The sequence below is a fragment of the Corvus moneduloides genome, chromosome 2, assembly GCF_009650955.1.
Source record: "Corvus moneduloides isolate bCorMon1 chromosome 2, bCorMon1.pri, whole genome shotgun sequence".
NCBI classification, from domain to species: domain Eukaryota; kingdom Metazoa; phylum Chordata; class Aves; order Passeriformes; family Corvidae; genus Corvus; species Corvus moneduloides.
This window is the reverse complement of record NC_045477.1, coordinates 2,331,434-2,350,234: the sequence shown is the minus strand read 5'-3', so window position 1 is coordinate 2,350,234 and position 18,801 is coordinate 2,331,434. Positions and strand designations below refer to the sequence as shown.

The following is an 18,801-nucleotide window of genomic DNA, read 5'->3' as shown; positions in this document are numbered from 1 at the left end:
GTTGTTTAGCCTGGAGAAGGCTCAGGGGGACATTATCACTCTCTACATCTCCCTGAAAGGAGGGTGTGGTGAGGTCGGGGATCATTCTCTTCTCCCAGGTAAGAGACAGGAAGGGAGGAAATGGTCTCAAGTTGTGCCAGGGGAGGTTTAGATTAGGTATTATGAAGAATTTCCTCACTGCAAGGATGGTCAGGCATTGAAACAGGCTGCTCAGGGAACTGGTGCAATCGCCAGCCCTGGAAGTGTTCAACAAGGTGTGGGTATGGTACCTGCTAGTTTTACTCATTTCCAGAGTTCTTAGAGCAAAGCCACCTCTCCTGGTGGAGAATCCCCAGTTTGTTCACTCATTCCTTACCTGAAAGCTGCTCCTGTCCACTATTAGGGACAATAGACTTCAGCAGCTGAGGAGGAAGAAAGCTCAGCTATCAAAAATGAGCCTCTGTTTTGTTAAATCACAGTCAAGTTACTGAAAATCACCATTTCCTTTCAATAGTCTTATGTGGGAAAATGCTGGCAAGGCACCCAAACTTCATCTAGAAGAGCAGCTCTGGCTCTTATTGGTTATAAAATGATTGATTTATGACAGCATGTACGACATGATGTTCTTTCCCTTGCAATTTATGCTCTCAGAGGGCAGAGAAGAGGTGGCTGGGCAGGAATTACACATCCCTCGCTCCTGTGCAGATGCCTCTTTGCACAAACACCACTTTCACAAAAATCTCTGCTTTGTTCTAACCCCTGTCTCTAAAGAGCTTCTGTAAGGGCAACTACTACTGACAACAAGCCCAATAAATGTTGTATTTTTGTTCTTTCTGGAAGTTTATGCAAGAAAGATCGGAAATTTCTCAGTTTTCATTCTGCTCTATACAAAATGTTACAGGTTGAGCATGTCCAGCTGCTCTGTTCAAACACGATTTCTAATGTATTTTATTTGGCTGTTTCCTTGGCATTTTCAGTAAGAACCGGGGAAGAAAAAGAATGTACACTGGGAACACAGCATGATGCACCTCTGAATGAAGGCAATCCTCCTCTCCTTGGGCCTGTGATTAAGATTTGCAGTTACAAGCAACATTTAGAAAAAGCAGCTATGCTGCCTTAACAATCCCAGTCACTAGAGCTGGGTATACAGTAGAAATAAAAACAAAACAAAAAAAAAAACAAGTAAGGGAAGCAGATGCCAAAAGAAATGTATTTGTTAACAAGGCAGCTGGGATTTTATCACCAGGAAGCCTCCTTATCATCATTCCTCTACAACCCTAGAACAACAGATATCCTGAAAATCCCAGCTTGATGTCTCAGATGGGTTGAAATCCTCAAACATCCTTTCAGATGCTTCTCAAGGGCTGAGGGATTTCCTTCAAGCTTTCCTTTAGATCAAGGCACGGGGGAACCTGGCAATTTTAGGGTCTTTTGTGGCCACCAAGGAGTGCGATAAAGCAGCCTGTTCTACACAGTCTCATCGGGACTGCGGCTCCAGGCAAGTGATTAATCTGCCACCAGATGTCACCCAGACGCCACTCCTGCCGCCTGCTGAGACTCGAGCAAGCCCCTGGATTTCCGGCAGGCAGCAGGGATGGCCACAGCACTGTCATCACTCCTGCAGTTACACCCACACTTAACTTCAGATTTCTACTTTGCGCCCTGAAAAAGAAACTTTCAAAGTGCAGTAAGTCTTCAAAATGCTTTGAAAAGGGAAGTACATTGCATGAGCTAAAAGCAAAATGCTATGGTTGTTGATATCTTTACCGAAGGCCTGCACTTCTCTTTTTACAGAATTTGATCACCTTGCAGAGTTTACCCTTATCCAACTCTTAGGGGAAAAAGAACAAGCTATCAAGATAGATAATGGATTGCAAGAAAACAGCAAGCAATGCAGAAAGAAGCAGAAGCACCTTGTGACAAGGAAACATAAGAGATTTCCTGTCATAACGAAGACAATTATAAGAGGGGAAAAATTCAGCAGAATAAAAAATGACAAAGTCTAAACAGATTAAGACTATTAGACACCTTTTACAAATTCCTGAATACACTTAAAAACTTCATTTCATGGGGAGCATCCAAAGAAAGCACACAGGGACACGATTTCCACTGTTTAATATTCAGAAAGTTCCACATGCTTTGCTGCAAATCAGAATTTTGCTTTATATCAAATTATTCACCAGAGAGAGATCTAGAAAGCACAAATTTAGCATTGCAGCTTAAGTGGTAGTGATGGACATAAGAAACTGTTATTGAAAATATTTGTAGTGATAGGAAACAGAGGAAAATGGATGAGAACAGTTTTGAAGAAATTCTACTTAATTTTTTTCAATCTCCTAAATACAACTAAAATGTCCAGTTCTTCCAAGGGTAAATCAACAATTAATTACTTCAGCTCTGAACAGCAGCATCTAGAAAGAGGAATGAAATCACTCCTCTAAATATTTCAGTTTTCTGAAACAAGTCCAGCTCCATTCAAACAAGTCCAGAAACAATTTCAGCTCCATTTAAACAAGTCCTAACTTTTTCCTTAAAGTCAAGCTAAAAGTACCTTCTCACATTTGCCCCACAGTCAATGTTTTTCTACTCTTAAAAAATTCTGCTTGTGACAAAGATTTGAAAATTGAATTTGGAACCCTCGGTAAAGATATTTACTCTAAACAACAGAAAAATTGGAAAAATATCCAAGATAGCCTGTGAAGAAAGCAGTTATCATGCAGCAGCTAATGAGCACAGGCAGGTTGTGAACAGCCTGATCAGCTGCACAACAGGTCAGCACTACATCACAGAGCACCCACTCCACTGCCACAGAACAGGGATTTACAGGGGTCACAAGGCTGGGACAATTTAACATTTTCCTGTGTAACTGAAGGAGTCAGGACAAGTCCACGAGGTACCAGCCTCAGTAAAAAGCTGATTTTCCACACTGCTCCTTGTATTCTGCACTCTGAACTTATCAAGCATAAAGAATTGGAATGACTTTATATTTAACACACTGACTAAAGGAACAGCTCTGCTGCCAGTTACAAATCAAAACAACAAAATATTTAGTGGAATTCCAGGCAGCAAATTCCAACATGGATGAGGAAACTCTTCTTCTGAATTTTAAATTTTGGTTGTTTTTTAATTATTAAGCATCAGTAGCTGAAGAAGCCATGACTCAGCTGTTTATTGAGAAAGAACATTCCAACACAGCATTTCAACTTTTGCTTAGGAAAGAAATTATTTTAGAAAACTTTAAGAAGAAAGCAAAATCAGTTCATAAAAATCAGTTCCGTGCATATCTGAAACTTCTTGTTTCCACTCACCCAGCCATACTTTACCATGAAAAACCTGGGAACAGTTCTTTTGGTTTTGATACATTATGAGGAATGGTTATGGTTTCAGAACTTGAAATGGTGAAGCTAGAAAATTAAAACAGAACTCCCAGACCATCCAAACAAGATGCAAGACAAGAAGTTTTCACCTCATTTCACCCCTAATCCCCTATAAATAAATAGAGTAAAAAAAACCCCCAAGTTTTACACTGGCAAAAATTTCAGTTATTAAGTTGTAATTGGATACTTTTCTTAGTGTGACCTATCATTGTAACCACCCAGTGGTAATAAACTGACTTTCAGTACCTGTAATAGAGCAGCTCAGAGTAAACAAAATAGTTATTTTGAGAAAACATACAAAACTCACAACTATTATATCAAGAACTCTGTTCTTAATATAACAGTTCTGTACTCTTGTTGTATACTCTGCTGTATACTCTGTTTTGTATAATTATATACAAAATAACTGTCAGAGCATTTGGTTCATACAGTGTTGCTGCAAGTTTTGAAATTCACTTCTTGATCCAAGACAGTCAGTGCTAGAAATGGGCAACCATCTCAATCTTGTCTGCTTGGGGACACAGACAGAACAATTTGTGTGTAACCATGACGAAGTTGGAACTGTAAGGCAAAAGGACAGGAAGCAATTAATGCAAAAAGTTAACAAAAAGACTTCCACAATGCCAAGTCCCCTGCACCATCCCATTAAACCACGTTTAGAACATCCACAGCAGCTGCCTCCACTTACAGTGTTTTGTTCTGGGTTTTGCATGGGTCTTCTTGGGACTCAGAGACATTAGACACCTTGCCCTCCCAAGTTCCAAAAGCAATGACCTCCTGCTATAGCTCAGGTAAGAGTTAAAACTGGTGTCCTGAAGAGCATTTGCAATTTGTGAACCCTCATTACACACTGCTGCCAATCCATATTTAAATGTAACCATGAATAACCACACTCCACTCTAATGACCGTGCAAAACCTGAAGTAATACCCTTGAAATATTTGAGAGCTCTTGGAAAGTGCCCACAAGCATCACCCATGTTAATACCCTGTATCTCAGCTTGCCTCCCAGCAAATCTTACTCAGACAAGAGAAAATGCAAGGCAGCAACAACCCAGCCCCTCACCCAGCTGTGGCAAAATGTTCAGAACTTCTGAGGCTCAAACACAGTCAGCTCGTTCCCATCGTAGAACTCTCGCAGCTGGTTTGACTCGTATTTTATGGAAGGTTCTGCAATTTGCATCCCAGGCTCCAGAGCGTTCTGTCCCACTATTTTAAGGTTCACCACTTTTATTTTCCAGGTGTTATTCCTCGTGGGGCAGCTGATGAGCCCAAAGATTTGCTCAAAGACACCCAAACAAGCGTTGTCTCTGTGCACTGTACCAGCCACTGCCACCAGCACCAGTCCATGAGGGGACATGGCACATTTCAGGCCATTGGAGTGCAGATTGGGGTTGAAGAGGAGATATTCTTCCTTAACCAAGGACAGCAGGCGCAGGCTCACCATGTCTGCCCCCACATATTGCTCCACATTTTTTTCCAACGTGTTGTAGCAGAACTTCAGCTTGGCGTCCTCCCAAAAATGCTGTGGTCCCCATGTGGCTTCGGATTTTATCCTCAAAGGATGCTGAGAATTCAAGAGTTCAAAGTACCACTGGCAGAATTCTCCTCCTAGACCACCAATGTCATCTTGTGGTGACTTCTGTCCATTTCCATGACTCTGCAATCAAGCAAATTTTATTCTTAGAACTATTTAGCAAGATTATCGCTTAGAAAAACATCAAATCATGCACAGACTTATACTGAACCTTTTAAGTGTTCTGAGAGTACCTGAAAAGAAACACCAAAATAAAATCTCATTTATTTTTGCAAACATGATTATCTTATCTAGAGAACCAGGACAAGTTCCTTGAATTACACCTAGAACGTGCTTCAGTGTCTTGGGCTCTTTATAAACAATGAGGAAAATCCTGGTTCTACTGAAAAAGGGCAAGGGAAGGATGTAAACTGTCATTTTTTGGAACTAAATGTACAATTACTTTGTAGGACTTCTCAGTATTTGTGACTTGACAGCAAGACTTTTTTTTAGAAGTAAATCAAATGTCAAGTTTGCTAAGACCGAAGTCTAGTAAGTATTAAATTGTGTTACAAATATTAAGTAATTAAGCATGGAAAGTTTGGAGATTTCTATAAAAAAATGCTGTATTTGGTTCACCACAATTAATTTCCAATTCTGTTACATAGGTTCAGGTTTCCCATTTCCTCAAAGTGGTGAGGGTCACAAGAATTGAGAGAAAACAAACTCAAAGAAAGATGTATGAGACAAATAAATTAATTTACTTTCTTTTAATCTGTGAATGAGTTTTAAGTACTTCATTTATGTACCATCAACCACAGAACTTTGCTAAGAGAAACCTTTTTTTCCCCGAATTATGCACATACAGAAAATTGTTTTGAAAACAATTCTCAGCTAAATCCTAACTGTCATCAGTTAATCCCTGAGAGAAAGCTCAGTGCAGCAGGTTCTCAACAGGGACGGAGCTCTCACAGCCCAGGAGGTGGGGCTGTTGCCCACGAGGGCTCTGAACCACAGCAAGGTGGCCAATTAGAACTACAAATAAAACCCTGCAAGGCCATTACACCACGAGGATTTGCTACACGGCAAAGCTTTGAACTTCAAAATAACGCATTATTGCCAAAACACATTTGCTGACACTGTATTAATTGTTACAAATACCACGGGAAAACAAACGGCACCGACCTGGCGTGGCTGGAAACAGCACGTTTTAACAATATATAAACTCACTAAAATCACAAGGGTCTCTGCAGGGTTTCTGGGCCATTCATACTGTTTTCAGCTGTCCCTGAACCCACAAAACTATTTGTGAATATCCTCTGTTTTAGCTTATAGGACAATTTAAAAATTCAAAGCATGGAGAAGACCCCACACGTTAGAGTTCAAATAATGTGGAAAACAGAGCAGACACCTTTAGATGTTGTCATTTCAAAAACAAATAAACCCAAAATACCAAACCGACCCAGAGTCAAAAAGATTTGGGACCTTCCTACAGGTGCAGAGCCACATTTCCACTGGTCATGCTGAAAGCAATGCTGAGCACCCTGAGGATTTCCAGCAGCAGCACTCACCTGTGCAGGAGGTTTTCTGTGCCCTGGCTCCAAGGCTCGTGCTGTGAGCTGCCCACTCCAGAGCTGCTTCACACGCTCGATGAGGAGGTGTTTCTCTGAGGAAGGAGGCACGGCAACTCCCTGCGCTGCCAGATACTTAAAGATGATTTCTCTGTAGACTTTCCTGCGCCTCAGAAGCTCTTCCACATTCTGGCTGTACACCAGAATGGCATGAATGGCCTCTGCAAGGAAAGAAATTGAAGTTAGTGGTAGCTTCTTTCAAAATAAAACCCCAAACCTGTGCCATTTCTTAAACTCCTGACCTCCAAACACAGTACAAGACAAGGTGGCACGACATGAAGAGACTGAAAATTTATTTGTAAACTGAAATCTGCCCTCATCATATCAGACACAGAATACACCCAAAGGCTTGCAAACATATTTCTTGAACAAGAGTTCTAGTAAAGTGTTTCAGCAATGTACATTAGTTTGTGGAAGCGAGGTTCCACCTCCTTTTTCAAGGCTGCTGGAAATGGAATGAAATCTGTTTTATTTCCACACTAATGTGATTACAACTCCCATGTTCATAAAAAAATGCAACCTAACACAACAACAGTGCATTGAAAGGAAACAATAAAAAAATTCAGCTAAAAGGCTCTGTGTCAGAATCGGGAAACCTGACAAACTTAAATTCACTTTTAAAGCAGTTCCAGCAAACAGTTCCCACCTGAACTGAGGCTGGTACTTAACGTGGGACCTATAAAAACCCTAAATCTACCCAGAAAGAAACAGCTAAAGTAAAACACAAAAATCTTTTAATGTAACCTACAACCACTGCAAAAAAGTAGATTAGAAAAGTAAGGGAAAACTACAGGCAAAAGACCTTCTAAAGAAATGTGCTGGGCAAATCTTATAGGTCTTAGTTCCATCACATGAAACATACTCAAGGCTTTGGGATGAGTGTATTTCAGGGCAACTGAGTGGCTTCAGGTAACTCACGTAAAAAATTAAGTTTTATGAAACAAATCTCAACAAAGTGATGGGGGTTAGTCACAACTGCAAGTGTTCTGCAAAAAATAAGTTCACTCTTAAATTTGTGTTTTACCCTTTCAAAACCTGAAAGCAAATGTGATTGACGCCAAAAGCGAGAGACTCTTGAGCTTTCGGTATTTTTAACCACTAACAGGGCACAGCTCGTTGCAGGGCTCTAGGAGAGGGAAAAGATGCGCTTGAGAGCTGATCTGCCACGAACCCCTCACCACCGCAACCTCCTCGGTCTGAACAAGCCCAAGCTCCGAGCAGCCAACCCCCGGAGCTGCTGGGCTGTGCAGGAGAAGGCTCCCGGCAGCGGCCCCCGCACCAGCGCAGCCCTGCGAGCCCCGGCCCCCCACTCCGGGCAGCCCCGACCGCCGCAGCCGCCGGGCCCGGGCAAGCGGGCGCGGGGCTCGGGCAGGGCCCGGAGCCCGCTCGGCAGGCCCCGGGCCGGCGGGGCCGGCGCTGCCCGCGCACCTTGGCGGCTCTCCGGGTGCACCAGGCGGTTGGTGACGGTGTCGGTGAGCGCCAGCAGCTCCTCGGTGTGCAGGAGCTCCAGCAGGTCCCGGCACCCCGCCCGCTCCCGCTCGCTCAGCCCCGGGCCCGCCATGACCGCCCCGCCGGGCCGCGCCCGGTGCAGCGCTGGGCGCCGGCTGGAAAGAGCGGCCGGCACCGAGGTTCCGCACGGAGGAACGGCCGCGGGGGGAGCAAAGCCGCGAGGAGACGGGCTTAAAGGTATAGATTATGTATTACACACAGGGAGACTTTATAATTGAGTGTATCCTTCCCTTCCATCGCGTCGTGAAGTTGTCGTGCTGAGCTCCAGGGAGTGAGATGCTGGAGAGCGGCACCATGGAAAGGGATGTGTGGGTCCTGGTCCGTGGCCAGCTGGTTGTGAGCCAGCAGTGCCCTGGAGCCAGGGGCGACATTCCTGTCCTAGGGACATCAGGGACAGCATGGCCAGCCGGGACAGCGAGGGCACTGTCCTGCTTTGCTCTGCGCTGAGGCGGCCTCACCTCCAGTGCTGGGGCACCTTTGGGCACCACAATACCAGAAGGTTATAAAGCCATTAGAGAGCGTCCAAAGGAGGGCAACGAAGAAGGGCCTTGAGGAGAAGCTGTACGAGGAGGGTTTGGTCTCTTCAGCGGGACAAGAGGAGACCTCACTGCAGTTACAACATCCTCGTGAGGGGAAGAGGAGGGACAGGCACTGACCTCCTCTCCATGGTGACAGTGACAGGACACGAGAGAATGGCCTGAAGTTGTATCGGGGCAGCTTTAAGTTGGATATTAGAAAAAGGTTCTTCTCTCCAGCACTAGCCTGGCAGAGTTCAAGCAGCGTCTAGACAATGCTGTTAGCACCGGGTGTGACTCTCAGGCTGTCCTGTGCAGGGCCAGGAGTTGGACTCGATGATCCTTGTGGGTCCTGTCCAGCTCACAATATTCCCTGATGTCATTCTGTGATTCCTACCGCCGGTCACTTCATCTGGACCAAGCCATCTCTGAACATCTGAGATGCAGCCCCCATGGGGAGCAAGCAAGTCATCCACTTGTGACTGAGGCAAGACCTGCATGCTCCCAAGTGATGCATGTCCCCAGGACTGGGAAATCCAACAGCACAGCACCTGCTCAAGGAAATGAAGTCCTATTAGACAAAGATTCTTTTTTACTAAATGCAAGGTCTCAACCTCGTGTTGCTCTTCCACTTGGCACTATTTTCTCTGTCAGGGGCAGAACAACCAGTGATGGACACTTCATAAAAGAGAGAGAAAATAGAAAGGAGGAAAGATGAACAAAAAAAGGAATAGAAGACAGCAGAAACTTCAGCTGAGCTAAATATCATAAGCTACATGCCAAGAAACATAAAGGTGCAACGAGTGCTTGACCTCTCTGTGGCAAAAAAAGCCAACACTCCTCCGCCCCATGCTTTAACATGGATGTGTAAGGAGGCCACATTTTCGTGCTAAAGCTGCCTGGAATTCAAAACCAGGAAGACCCAGATTCTGTAGAGACACACAGAAGATGTTAGAATTACTGATGGTGCTTCTTTTGCACAAGCAACTGGACTCATCATTACGGGTGGGCTCTGCTCAGAGCTGTAGTAAGGAATGCCTGCCCTCAAGACCTTGTAAACCTACGAGGGAACACAGATGGGAGCAGAGAACATGTTCCTGTATTTTAGACGATGGTTTCTTCTTTGAGATCTAAAAGAAGTCTATGCAGATCTCCCAGGTTGATCAGAAGGAAAACCAACAGACATTCAGCTTGGGTAACAGCTGTTCTCGAGCTGGAGCAATGAATTCCATATAAGCCAGAAACAGCGGAAACAATTTTGCCCATGAATTTTAAGTTCAACATTCAAATAAAAATTTAGTCTTGAAGGATCTGGAAGGCTTTAACGTAATAATGCTCATTGTCTGCAGTGCCAAACTTCCCCTCACGTGTACATTGATTTAATATTTTTGATTACTATCAATCCTGCAAACTACAAATTAGACAATGCATCTGAGAAATATAAATTATCTTTGCTTCATTTTGCTTGTATTTCAATAAACCTTTATTTAGATTTACAGCCTTCAAGGGAGTCATACCTATCCAAAACTTCTGGAATTCAGGGGGAAAAACAAAAACAACCATCAAGATGCCATTTTAAAAATTAGATTGAGATGTTTGCTGTTTTCTGTAAGACTTGAGGGGATGGGAAGGGAAGGGCAGGTTGCCTCAGAATGGTAACATTCCCATTAATCTTTAGAGAGGAAAAGTGTACTGGCATCAGGGCAATTGGAGAGACTTTTCAATATTCAGGACTGATGTCTCTCCACAGCCCGTTTCTTGTTCTAAACCAAGACCAGCCTTTTCAGCAGAATGATTTATAACTATTTATAATATATTTATATTTTACTTTACTTTGTAAGTGCTTCCCCTTTGGAGGTGGGTGGGGGGTGGGAAGGGGATAATCTCAGAAGTAGGTTTCATTTTTTTCCTCTCTTTCTCATAACTCAAAATTCCCTTTAGAGTTGTTATTCAAACTTTTAATTGACTTGAGCACTTGGCATTCCCAAAGGGGAAGAAACAGGAAAATTATTAGCCTATAGAAACCAAAAGGTGAATAGAACTCTTGTAACATTAAATTGCTGTTGTAATTCAAGGAGTCCCTACAAGAGCTTTTGTTGTATTTTCTGTCTCCTGTCCATCTGAGGAGGGGCATAGAAGTTTACATTTGGTGTTAATACAGTCAACAATGAGTTTATTAAATGGCTAATGTACACACTGCCATTTTGAGAAATATTTTTGCTGGCAAAATGTACCTGAGGCCCCTTACCCTTACACCCACACTTAAATTCCTCAGGCAAGGACCTTGTCAAAATTATCCAAAGTAGAAAATAAAGGTAAGTTTCAAGTTACACATTAAAAAAAAAATCACCTTCCAAAACTTTGCAGAAAAAGTCAAAGATCTGCAATTAAAGAAAGTTAGGAATTTACAGGACTGTGAATAATAAATCTAAATTATCCAGTAATTTTAGAGGGCAGTATTGAACTCTCCAAAGAAAAAAAAAAAACAAACCAGAAGAAGAAGCAACTACACTGTCTTTGTGTCTGGAGTTGACAGCCAACCAGAAGCAGAGGTACCTTAAAACAGCTGCACCCAGACTTGGCTGTGGCCCCAAATTTGGATTTTGAGCCCTAGGAATTAACTGCTGCCCCCATTTTGAAGCTTGGTCTATTCAAATCCAAATATCCACACAGCCGGAGCATCAAGACCTGGCATCTTCACATAGGTGCCACACAACCCTCACGTACCAAATGTAACACAGTAGCACTGAACATCACAGCAGCATTTCCAGAGTGATTCTCCAAAACACAAAATCAGTTTCTATCAACAACAAAGACAATGTTTTATTGAACAAATCTATGTACAGTACAAAAGGTTTTTAAAATGAAACACTACTGTAGATTTATTGCAGTTTGATGGCTCAGTTTTAATTTGTACTCTTATATAAAATGCAAAGTAAAATAATTTAACATTCAACAAGGAAGCACAAATTTCCTTTCTTGCTGAACCTGTAACAGCTTTTACAAATTAAGAGTCCCAAAATGCATACACTGCATTTAATCAGAAAGGTGTTATACAGTACCAAATAAATTAAGAAAATAGTAACACTACCACCCCCTTTGGGTCTTTTGTCCATAGCACTGGTGTTAAACAATAAAAGAAATGAGTACAGCTGAACCTTCCATGTGATATTAAAATCACAAAGTTTAATGTTATAAATTATCCAAACTATACAATTCATATAATTTTAATGAATATGGCTAAATAACCAAAGTACCAGTGACCTTGCCCCACAGATATGACCACTTGCAACCTATTTTCAGTATTCCTTTTTTCATGAAAGGTGCCTACACCAAGCGGCAACTTTTTGAAATTAGAAATTATATGACCTTTCCAGTGAAACATGATGGGGTTAGAGGAGACAGTCTGAAAAAGAAAGTCCAAATCCAACTGGAGGAATGTTACTAAATACAATTATCAGCACTGAATTGCACGAATTTTGATCCAACAAAGCTCCTAAGCTCATGTATAACTTCAGGCCGCTTTAGGGTGGCTGGAGGCTTACACTACACATGTACTTCAGGATTTATTGAATCAAAGAGATACATCTTGAAGGGTTTCCAATTATATCACACAATGCTTAATGCCTGGGGAAAAAAACCCAAAAAACCCCAACTTTCAAGATTTGTAACCTGTTTTCAGCCCTAGAAGCTGCAGGCTTAGTATGAGGTAATACTCAAGACATTAAAGAATCCTTAAAAAGCATGGAGAATTATTCCACACATGATTAGAATTATTCCATATGTGATCCAAGTATCTTTTTGCTTCTGATTAAAGTTGCTCAATACTGCAACTATCTGAGAATACCAACAGGTTTCAGAGAGTAGCTTAAAGAAAATGCAATGTCTTTTGAAGCGAAAATAATAATTTTAAAATGTTATCACCCACTTGCTACTTTAAGTCAATTTAACAGATTCCTGATAATTGTTAGGTGATGCTCATCTTCACCTACGTAAGAATTCCTATTTCCTGTTCTCCAGAGTGTACACACTGAATACATGATAGAAACAAATGGTGGTGTTCCAGAAAAGCATCTTTGAACAAAAATTACTTTAATGCAGGTACAAAAAATTATGGTCACAGTTTATGCATGTACACAGATGCATTTATCTACACACCTAAACCAAAGATAATACAAGTCTCAGTCATGTTTTTAAAGCATCTTCAAACACATGGAGCTCCAGGGAAAAGGCAAAAAAGCACCAAAGATTAAAAGGTACATTAAAAAGATTTACACAAACATCTTTGTTGTATCTTTGTTGACTCAGTTTTCCGATTTTCAGAACTGTCATACTTTAAAATGAACCTTTTTTTTTCCCAAATATATTTAAGCAATGTCAAGCAAAGAAGGGGGAGCCTGGGAACATTCAACACAGTAACTGGGTCCTTAAAAATTAGTTGGTATCTTGAAAGTAAAAAAATGTGAAAGTGCATTTGTCTGATAAGGACCCCATTAACTTTATGTTTAAAACTTTTAACGTATTTATACATGTAAATATATATAAAGTGTGTATATATGTATATATAATGAATGATGCATTTAAACATTTAAATCAGGTTTTTTGCAACTGCAAAAAAAAAATTCTTTGGTGCCTCAAACGTCGTACAAATCTCTGGAAGTGGGCCATAATTGGGATTCCTGTAATGCACACATACCTGTGATCATAATTTTATAACCTTTTATGTTAATCAAACTCAAAGTTAAGGCAAAATCTTCTAGAATTCAAGAGCATGATTTTGAATTTGCATTCTTTCTACCTCACAGGAAGGGGAAAGAAAGCAGAACTAATGCAAGTATCTGTTTACTTCCACAGACGATTATTAGCAGAGGCATTGCTGAACTACTGAGTTTATGTTCCAGAACTGCTTCACAGGCTGTCTTACAGAGGAACCCTTGGGTTTGCAAGGGTGAGCCATTCCTACAATGAACAGGGGGCTTTATGCACCCCCTGATTTTTATTCATTAATTTTCACCCACCTGTTGATTCAAGCCCTACACACACTGGGATGAACTCTTCAGTGACAGCTGAGCAGGAACAGTTACTCTGTGCTGTCCTACATTTCTGGGATGACTCTGGATGAACACCAGTTTTCACCACTGTGCCTTCCCTGCCTACAGTCCCATTACAAATTTCATAGAACAGGATCCCAAATAAAAAAAAAATATGATGTGGCAAGACAGTGTAAGATAAATTAGAGGACAAATTAGCACAGTAATTGGACAATGTGCATGTTTGCCACACCTCTGCTTTAGGGTAGGAAGACCAAAAATTACAACGGCATCTTTTTGGTTTCAAAATCTGTACTTCAGTTTTCCATATAGAGCTGAAGGACTCCTACTTCCTGTCTTCGCATTCTCATTGTTCCTATGAGCAGTGAATCGTGAATAAAGTGCTTAACATTGAAATAACTCCTTCACCAGCCTCTGGGAAAGGCTCTCCTTTCAAGGGATGCTACTAAACAGGGTTGCAGTGTGTCTTCAAGGTTGAGAGGATCCCTGTTTTCTCCTTTCTAGACAGTAAGCAGTGACAGCACTGAGTTGTGGCCCACCACTATTAAGCAACACCACAAATGTGAAACAGGCCCTTCCTGACCTTTTTGTTCACCACAACCTGATGTGCTCTGCTTTTATTTGCCTTCTCAAGTTCTTGTCAGTCCTACCAACAGCTGAGGGACCTTCTTCTGCCAAGTACAAGATTCTGTACTTGCAGAATATCAATTTAACTCTGCTCTGTCATGCAAGTTTAACTCCTTAATATTCTGGATTTTTTTCCATCAGCTGCTGTTAACATGCACACAATCTGTGCATGTATCACTTGTGTTGCTCTTCCCACACCTACAGCAGATGTTTTACAGGACACCTTGCAAAGGGCTTCTCTTGCATGGATCTGATTTCCACTGTGTGTAAGACTCACACAATACCACAACAACTCACTTTTTCCTGCTTGTTCTGTATTTCAAGTTTTTGGCTATTCCAGCATTCCATCTATCTCAATATTTCTTTCCACATTCCTCTTTGGATTCTGAGTAGAAGTTTATGAAATGAGCTCCATGCTTTTGAGCAGATAATGGACTCACACACTCTGACTTTGAATAAAACGAATGCGTGGTTTCTTTATGTATTTATCCATAGGGTAAGAATGTAACACCTCCTTGAATGATTCCTTCCCAGCTGTGTGGATAGATACACTTGAACCACACAAACTAAAGCAGCTTTCAGAACTGGCAGGTTGTATTTCCACAAGGCAATGAACACCTCTGCTTTCTCTGCCTGCTCACCTCTATGCCTTATTGTCCTTCAACTTTCATGCTAGAAAAGCTACGCCACTGAGCTTCAATCATACATTTGGAATGAACATGGCTTTTTGGATAACTGGTACTTTGGGGATTTTGTAGCAACTTTTCTGGACTCAAGACCTGCAGAGCTCCTATTACTCCTCTCTGAGTTTTTTTTTCTAGAAAATGTGCTTTGTCTTTATCAAGGTCATGTTTTTCTATAGGAATTTGAGACTGCTTCATGATTAAGGCCAACTGGGAAACAAACTGATGCTTCTTCATGTAGTGTTTCCTTACACCACTCCTCATCTGATACTTTCTCCACAACGTTGAATCAGGCACCTGTAAAAGAGAAAAGATCCAAACGTAAATGGTTCCTTAATCTAGAACGTTGCTTATGTTTTTCACCATATTTAGTTTCAAACATGCAAGGAAAGACTGATTGATTGAATTTCCCCACTCTGTTTTATCAGAAGTCTTTTCCATTAGTTGCCTACAAATTCTGACCACCTCTTTCTTATTCTGAACAGCACATCTAATTTAAACCTCCAATTTAGCAGAGTACTGTGATTTAATTAGTGTCTGTCTTATCTATTCCTGTTTTCAAAGACCATTTCCCAATTGGTATTTACTGCCAAAGAGACCAACACAGAAGGACTGCAGGACTTACTTTCATCATCTGAATCGAATCCAAAGAGCGTCTGACACTTCTTTTGTGCAAGGTGAGCCTCAAGTGCTTCTGAATTACAGTAGATGGTCAAGCAGTTGCCACATCTAAATCTTTCTGTTGATTTGCTACAAATTTTATCTTGTTCAGAACAAGCATCTACTTCATCAGCCAAAATTTTTCTCCGTTTTGGCATGCTAATGTAACGTTCATCAAGGTAACTTGGAGGCAATGGTCTGACGTAGGGTTTTGTTAAGATGACACCATATGAAGTAGTCTCTGTTGTCTGATTTGGTTTAGAAGGTACTTGTGAGGCAGCAGGAGCATTATTTTGTGGTGCATCGTGACAATTCTGTAAAACTGGTAACACTGACCCATTTTCTGTCCTTGTTTCATCTGCTACTCTGTCCAAAGGTATCTGGGATGCCTTGGATGATGTCTGATCTAGGTCACTGTGCCCATTGACCAGTTGGTCACTAACAACATTACAGTTTTCAGGATTTGGCTGCAACACAGGTGTCTTTTGGTCTATCAAACTTAAAACTGGAGCACTACTCTCAGATGAACTTTCATTTCCATTGTGAATTACATTATTTGCTTTCTTCTCCACGCTTTGAATATATGTCTTTGGTTCTGCAGAATCCTTCCTTGACTTCCAGGTTGGAATTGGTAAATCTACAGTTTCTTTTTCATTCACGGATTCATCTTCATCTTGGTAACTACAAAGTTCTGAAGGATCATCTGAAGAATCTTTTTCACTTGCATCTTCTGAACATTCTGGGGTTTTATTTAAATAATGCTGAGCCTCGTGTTCATACAGCAAAGGGAGCTCCTCAAATAGCTCACAGCAGTCTGAGAAATTGCACTGAGCTTTAAACACACTGTGACTTTTTGTATGTTCTGCAAGCTCAGTCGACAGCTTAAATCTCTGATTACAATTAAAGTGTAAACAAAAGTAAACATTTGGATACACATGTCTCTTCAGGTGGTCTATAAAATGTTGGGAATCAGCGAATTTCCTCTGGCAGAAGCGGCATTTTCCTTTATTCCATTTCATTATATGCTGCTGCACCTTCAGATCAGTTGGATGAGTTTTTCTGGCATGTTTGTTGAGGAATCTTATTTTTTTAAACACTCTAGCACAACCATTCGCAGGGCACTTAAATGTTCCTTCCTCGTCCAAGGCATCAATGTCTTTTTGAGGGCAAAACACTCCATTCACTTTATGCAGAATGGGTGACTCTTTACTGGAGCTCTCATCGTCCTCAGGCAAACTCTCTGTACTTAAAGCATCAGGAACATTATTAAAACAGCTGTCACTACTGTTTTCAGTAGCATCATCCTGGTCACTTAGATGGTTTTCCACTGCATCAAAAACCTGTTCTGCATTCTCAGCCTCCTCTTGGACCTGGTCAGAACTTGGGGCTACTGCAGCCTCTGGTTCAGTATCTTTGGAACCCTCAGAATTCCCATTTTCAAGAGACACAGAAACACTAGAACATTGCACTTCATGAAGCGCAGGAGCCTCCTGACCAGCCTCAAGAGCTGCAGCATGATGTTGCCTTTCTATCTTCCTGACATGATTCCTTAAGTGCTTCAGCATGAGTCCTTTCTGCCTGAACTTCCTGGTGCAAAGCACACAGGAGAAGCTGCCCTTTTTTTGGTGAGCTTGTGCGTGTTTCACTATGTGATCCCCAAGGAACTCCTTGTTGCAGATCACACAGCGGTGCCTTGGTTCAGTCTGATCCAACGTTTTGGATGCCTCAAGAGCCTGGTGGTTCTTTTTGGCACTCCCTTTGGACCGGGCTCCGGAGCAGTTTCCAGGGTCGAGCTCCCCATTGCTGACATCTGTTAGACAGCCACGTTCCTCACCCAGAGCCCTGCACTCTGCTGTTTTCTCGGTGTTTGCAGGAGAGTTTTCCAGTGTACTTTCACTCAAGCCATCCAAGGCTTTATCGCCCAACAACGCTAAACAATTCTGCTTGATCATCAAGAAATTCCAGAACTCAGGATCGAAAAACAATCCTTTCTTCAAGATGGGAAGCAGCTCAAACCGCACACGGTTTTGAACAGAACTAGTGCACTCATTGTATTCTTCATCTGCACATTTATACAAATGTTCAACAGTGTAGTACGATTCCAAGGTGCGCTCCAGGAAAAAGATGGAGAGAGCACAAATTCTGAGGATCTCCAAGTCATTTGGCAGAAAATGAGCGATTGCTTTATAAATAAGACTTTTCATGTTGGGATCTTCACGGAGGTCCAGCTGTAGGGCACATCCACATATCTCAACACAGATCTGAAGGCCATCCTCGCCAACCTGCAGGAAGGAAATGACAGAGTACATAAACAACTCCCAAACATCCCAGTATTTATATTCATCTATTGCAAAGCAGGAGTTCAGAAAGCATCCTCCTAACTAAACTTCACCCAAGGGCATGAACATCTTTAAATATTGCTCAAACAAGGCTATAAATACAGATACAAAAATGGTTTGCGCCGAAAGCTGTACAGCTACTGTCAACAAAGCTTCAGCTCCGCTCCATGCAGTTCTATAGTTAAAGGTAATTATTTGGGGATATAAACCAAGACTGCAAGAGATCATATCTGATCTGTCAGTATCTTCTGCCTGCTTCTTCATTGCCTTGGCTGTTTCACACCATAATTGAATGATTCTTCTCTATTTTAGCCCTGTTCTAACTTTTTTAGCTTGAATTACATAAAAACCATGGTAATATTGCTCACAGTTTTGAACAACCACCAGGGGAACCGTAACAACCCATGGCCAAGAATTCTAACAGGCCTCATTTGCCAAAAGTGGTGACCCATCCTTCCAATGAGCAGAATTCCTATTCCACACTTCAAGCTGCAGGCCCTGTCATGAACACGGAACTCAGAGGGATGATCAGAAATACACTGCCCAACAGGCAGCAGATTAAAGTCAAAAGAGGTATAGGAAATTTAGAAATAATTAATACCTCCTATATTTAAATGTGTTTTAACAAATACAGACAATATTCAAGAAGTAGGGGGTTATTAAAAAAATAAGACTACTCAGATGCAAATAGAATTATTAATAACACCACAAGCATTTTAGAACACATGCCCTTGAACAGCAGCAAATTATTGCATTTAGATCTGACAAAATAATTTAGAATTCCTTAAGGGCATAAAATATGGAGGAGCTCTGTTAAGTCAGGTCAATGATAAATAACATTTGTTGGGAAACAACTCACAGGCCTGTGTGCAAAGCATTGCACGTGACATCTTTTGCAGATGGGACAGAACAAGCC

General features: G+C 41.5%; 2 protein-coding genes across 2 annotated transcripts in view; both read right to left on the bottom strand.

Moving 5' to 3' along the window:
* Positions 1-2,077: 2,077 nt before the first annotated feature.
* On the bottom strand, positions 2,078-8,085 carry C2H3orf38 (chromosome 2 C3orf38 homolog). The gene is made up of 3 exons (XM_032095465.1): positions 7,930-8,085; positions 6,442-6,662; positions 2,078-5,014 (listed from the first exon to the last, which is right to left on the bottom strand). Exons 1-3 carry the CDS (start codon positions 8,060-8,062, stop codon positions 4,439-4,441), a joined length of 930 nt encoding a protein of 309 aa, XP_031951356.1. The 5' UTR covers positions 8,063-8,085; the 3' UTR covers positions 2,078-4,438.
* Positions 8,086-11,318: 3,233 nt separating this feature from the next.
* Positions 11,319-18,801, bottom strand: part of ZNF654 (zinc finger protein 654) — a 30,573-nt gene continuing 23,090 nt past the window's right edge. Inside the window, exons 8-9 of the mRNA XM_032095450.1 lie at positions 15,512-17,828; positions 11,319-15,183 (exon numbers count right to left, since the gene is read on the bottom strand). Of these exons, the coding sequence (XP_031951341.1) occupies positions 15,176-15,183; positions 15,512-17,828 (2,325 nt within the window). The 3' untranslated portion in view covers positions 11,319-15,175. The remainder of the gene's footprint in view (positions 15,184-15,511; positions 17,829-18,801) is intronic.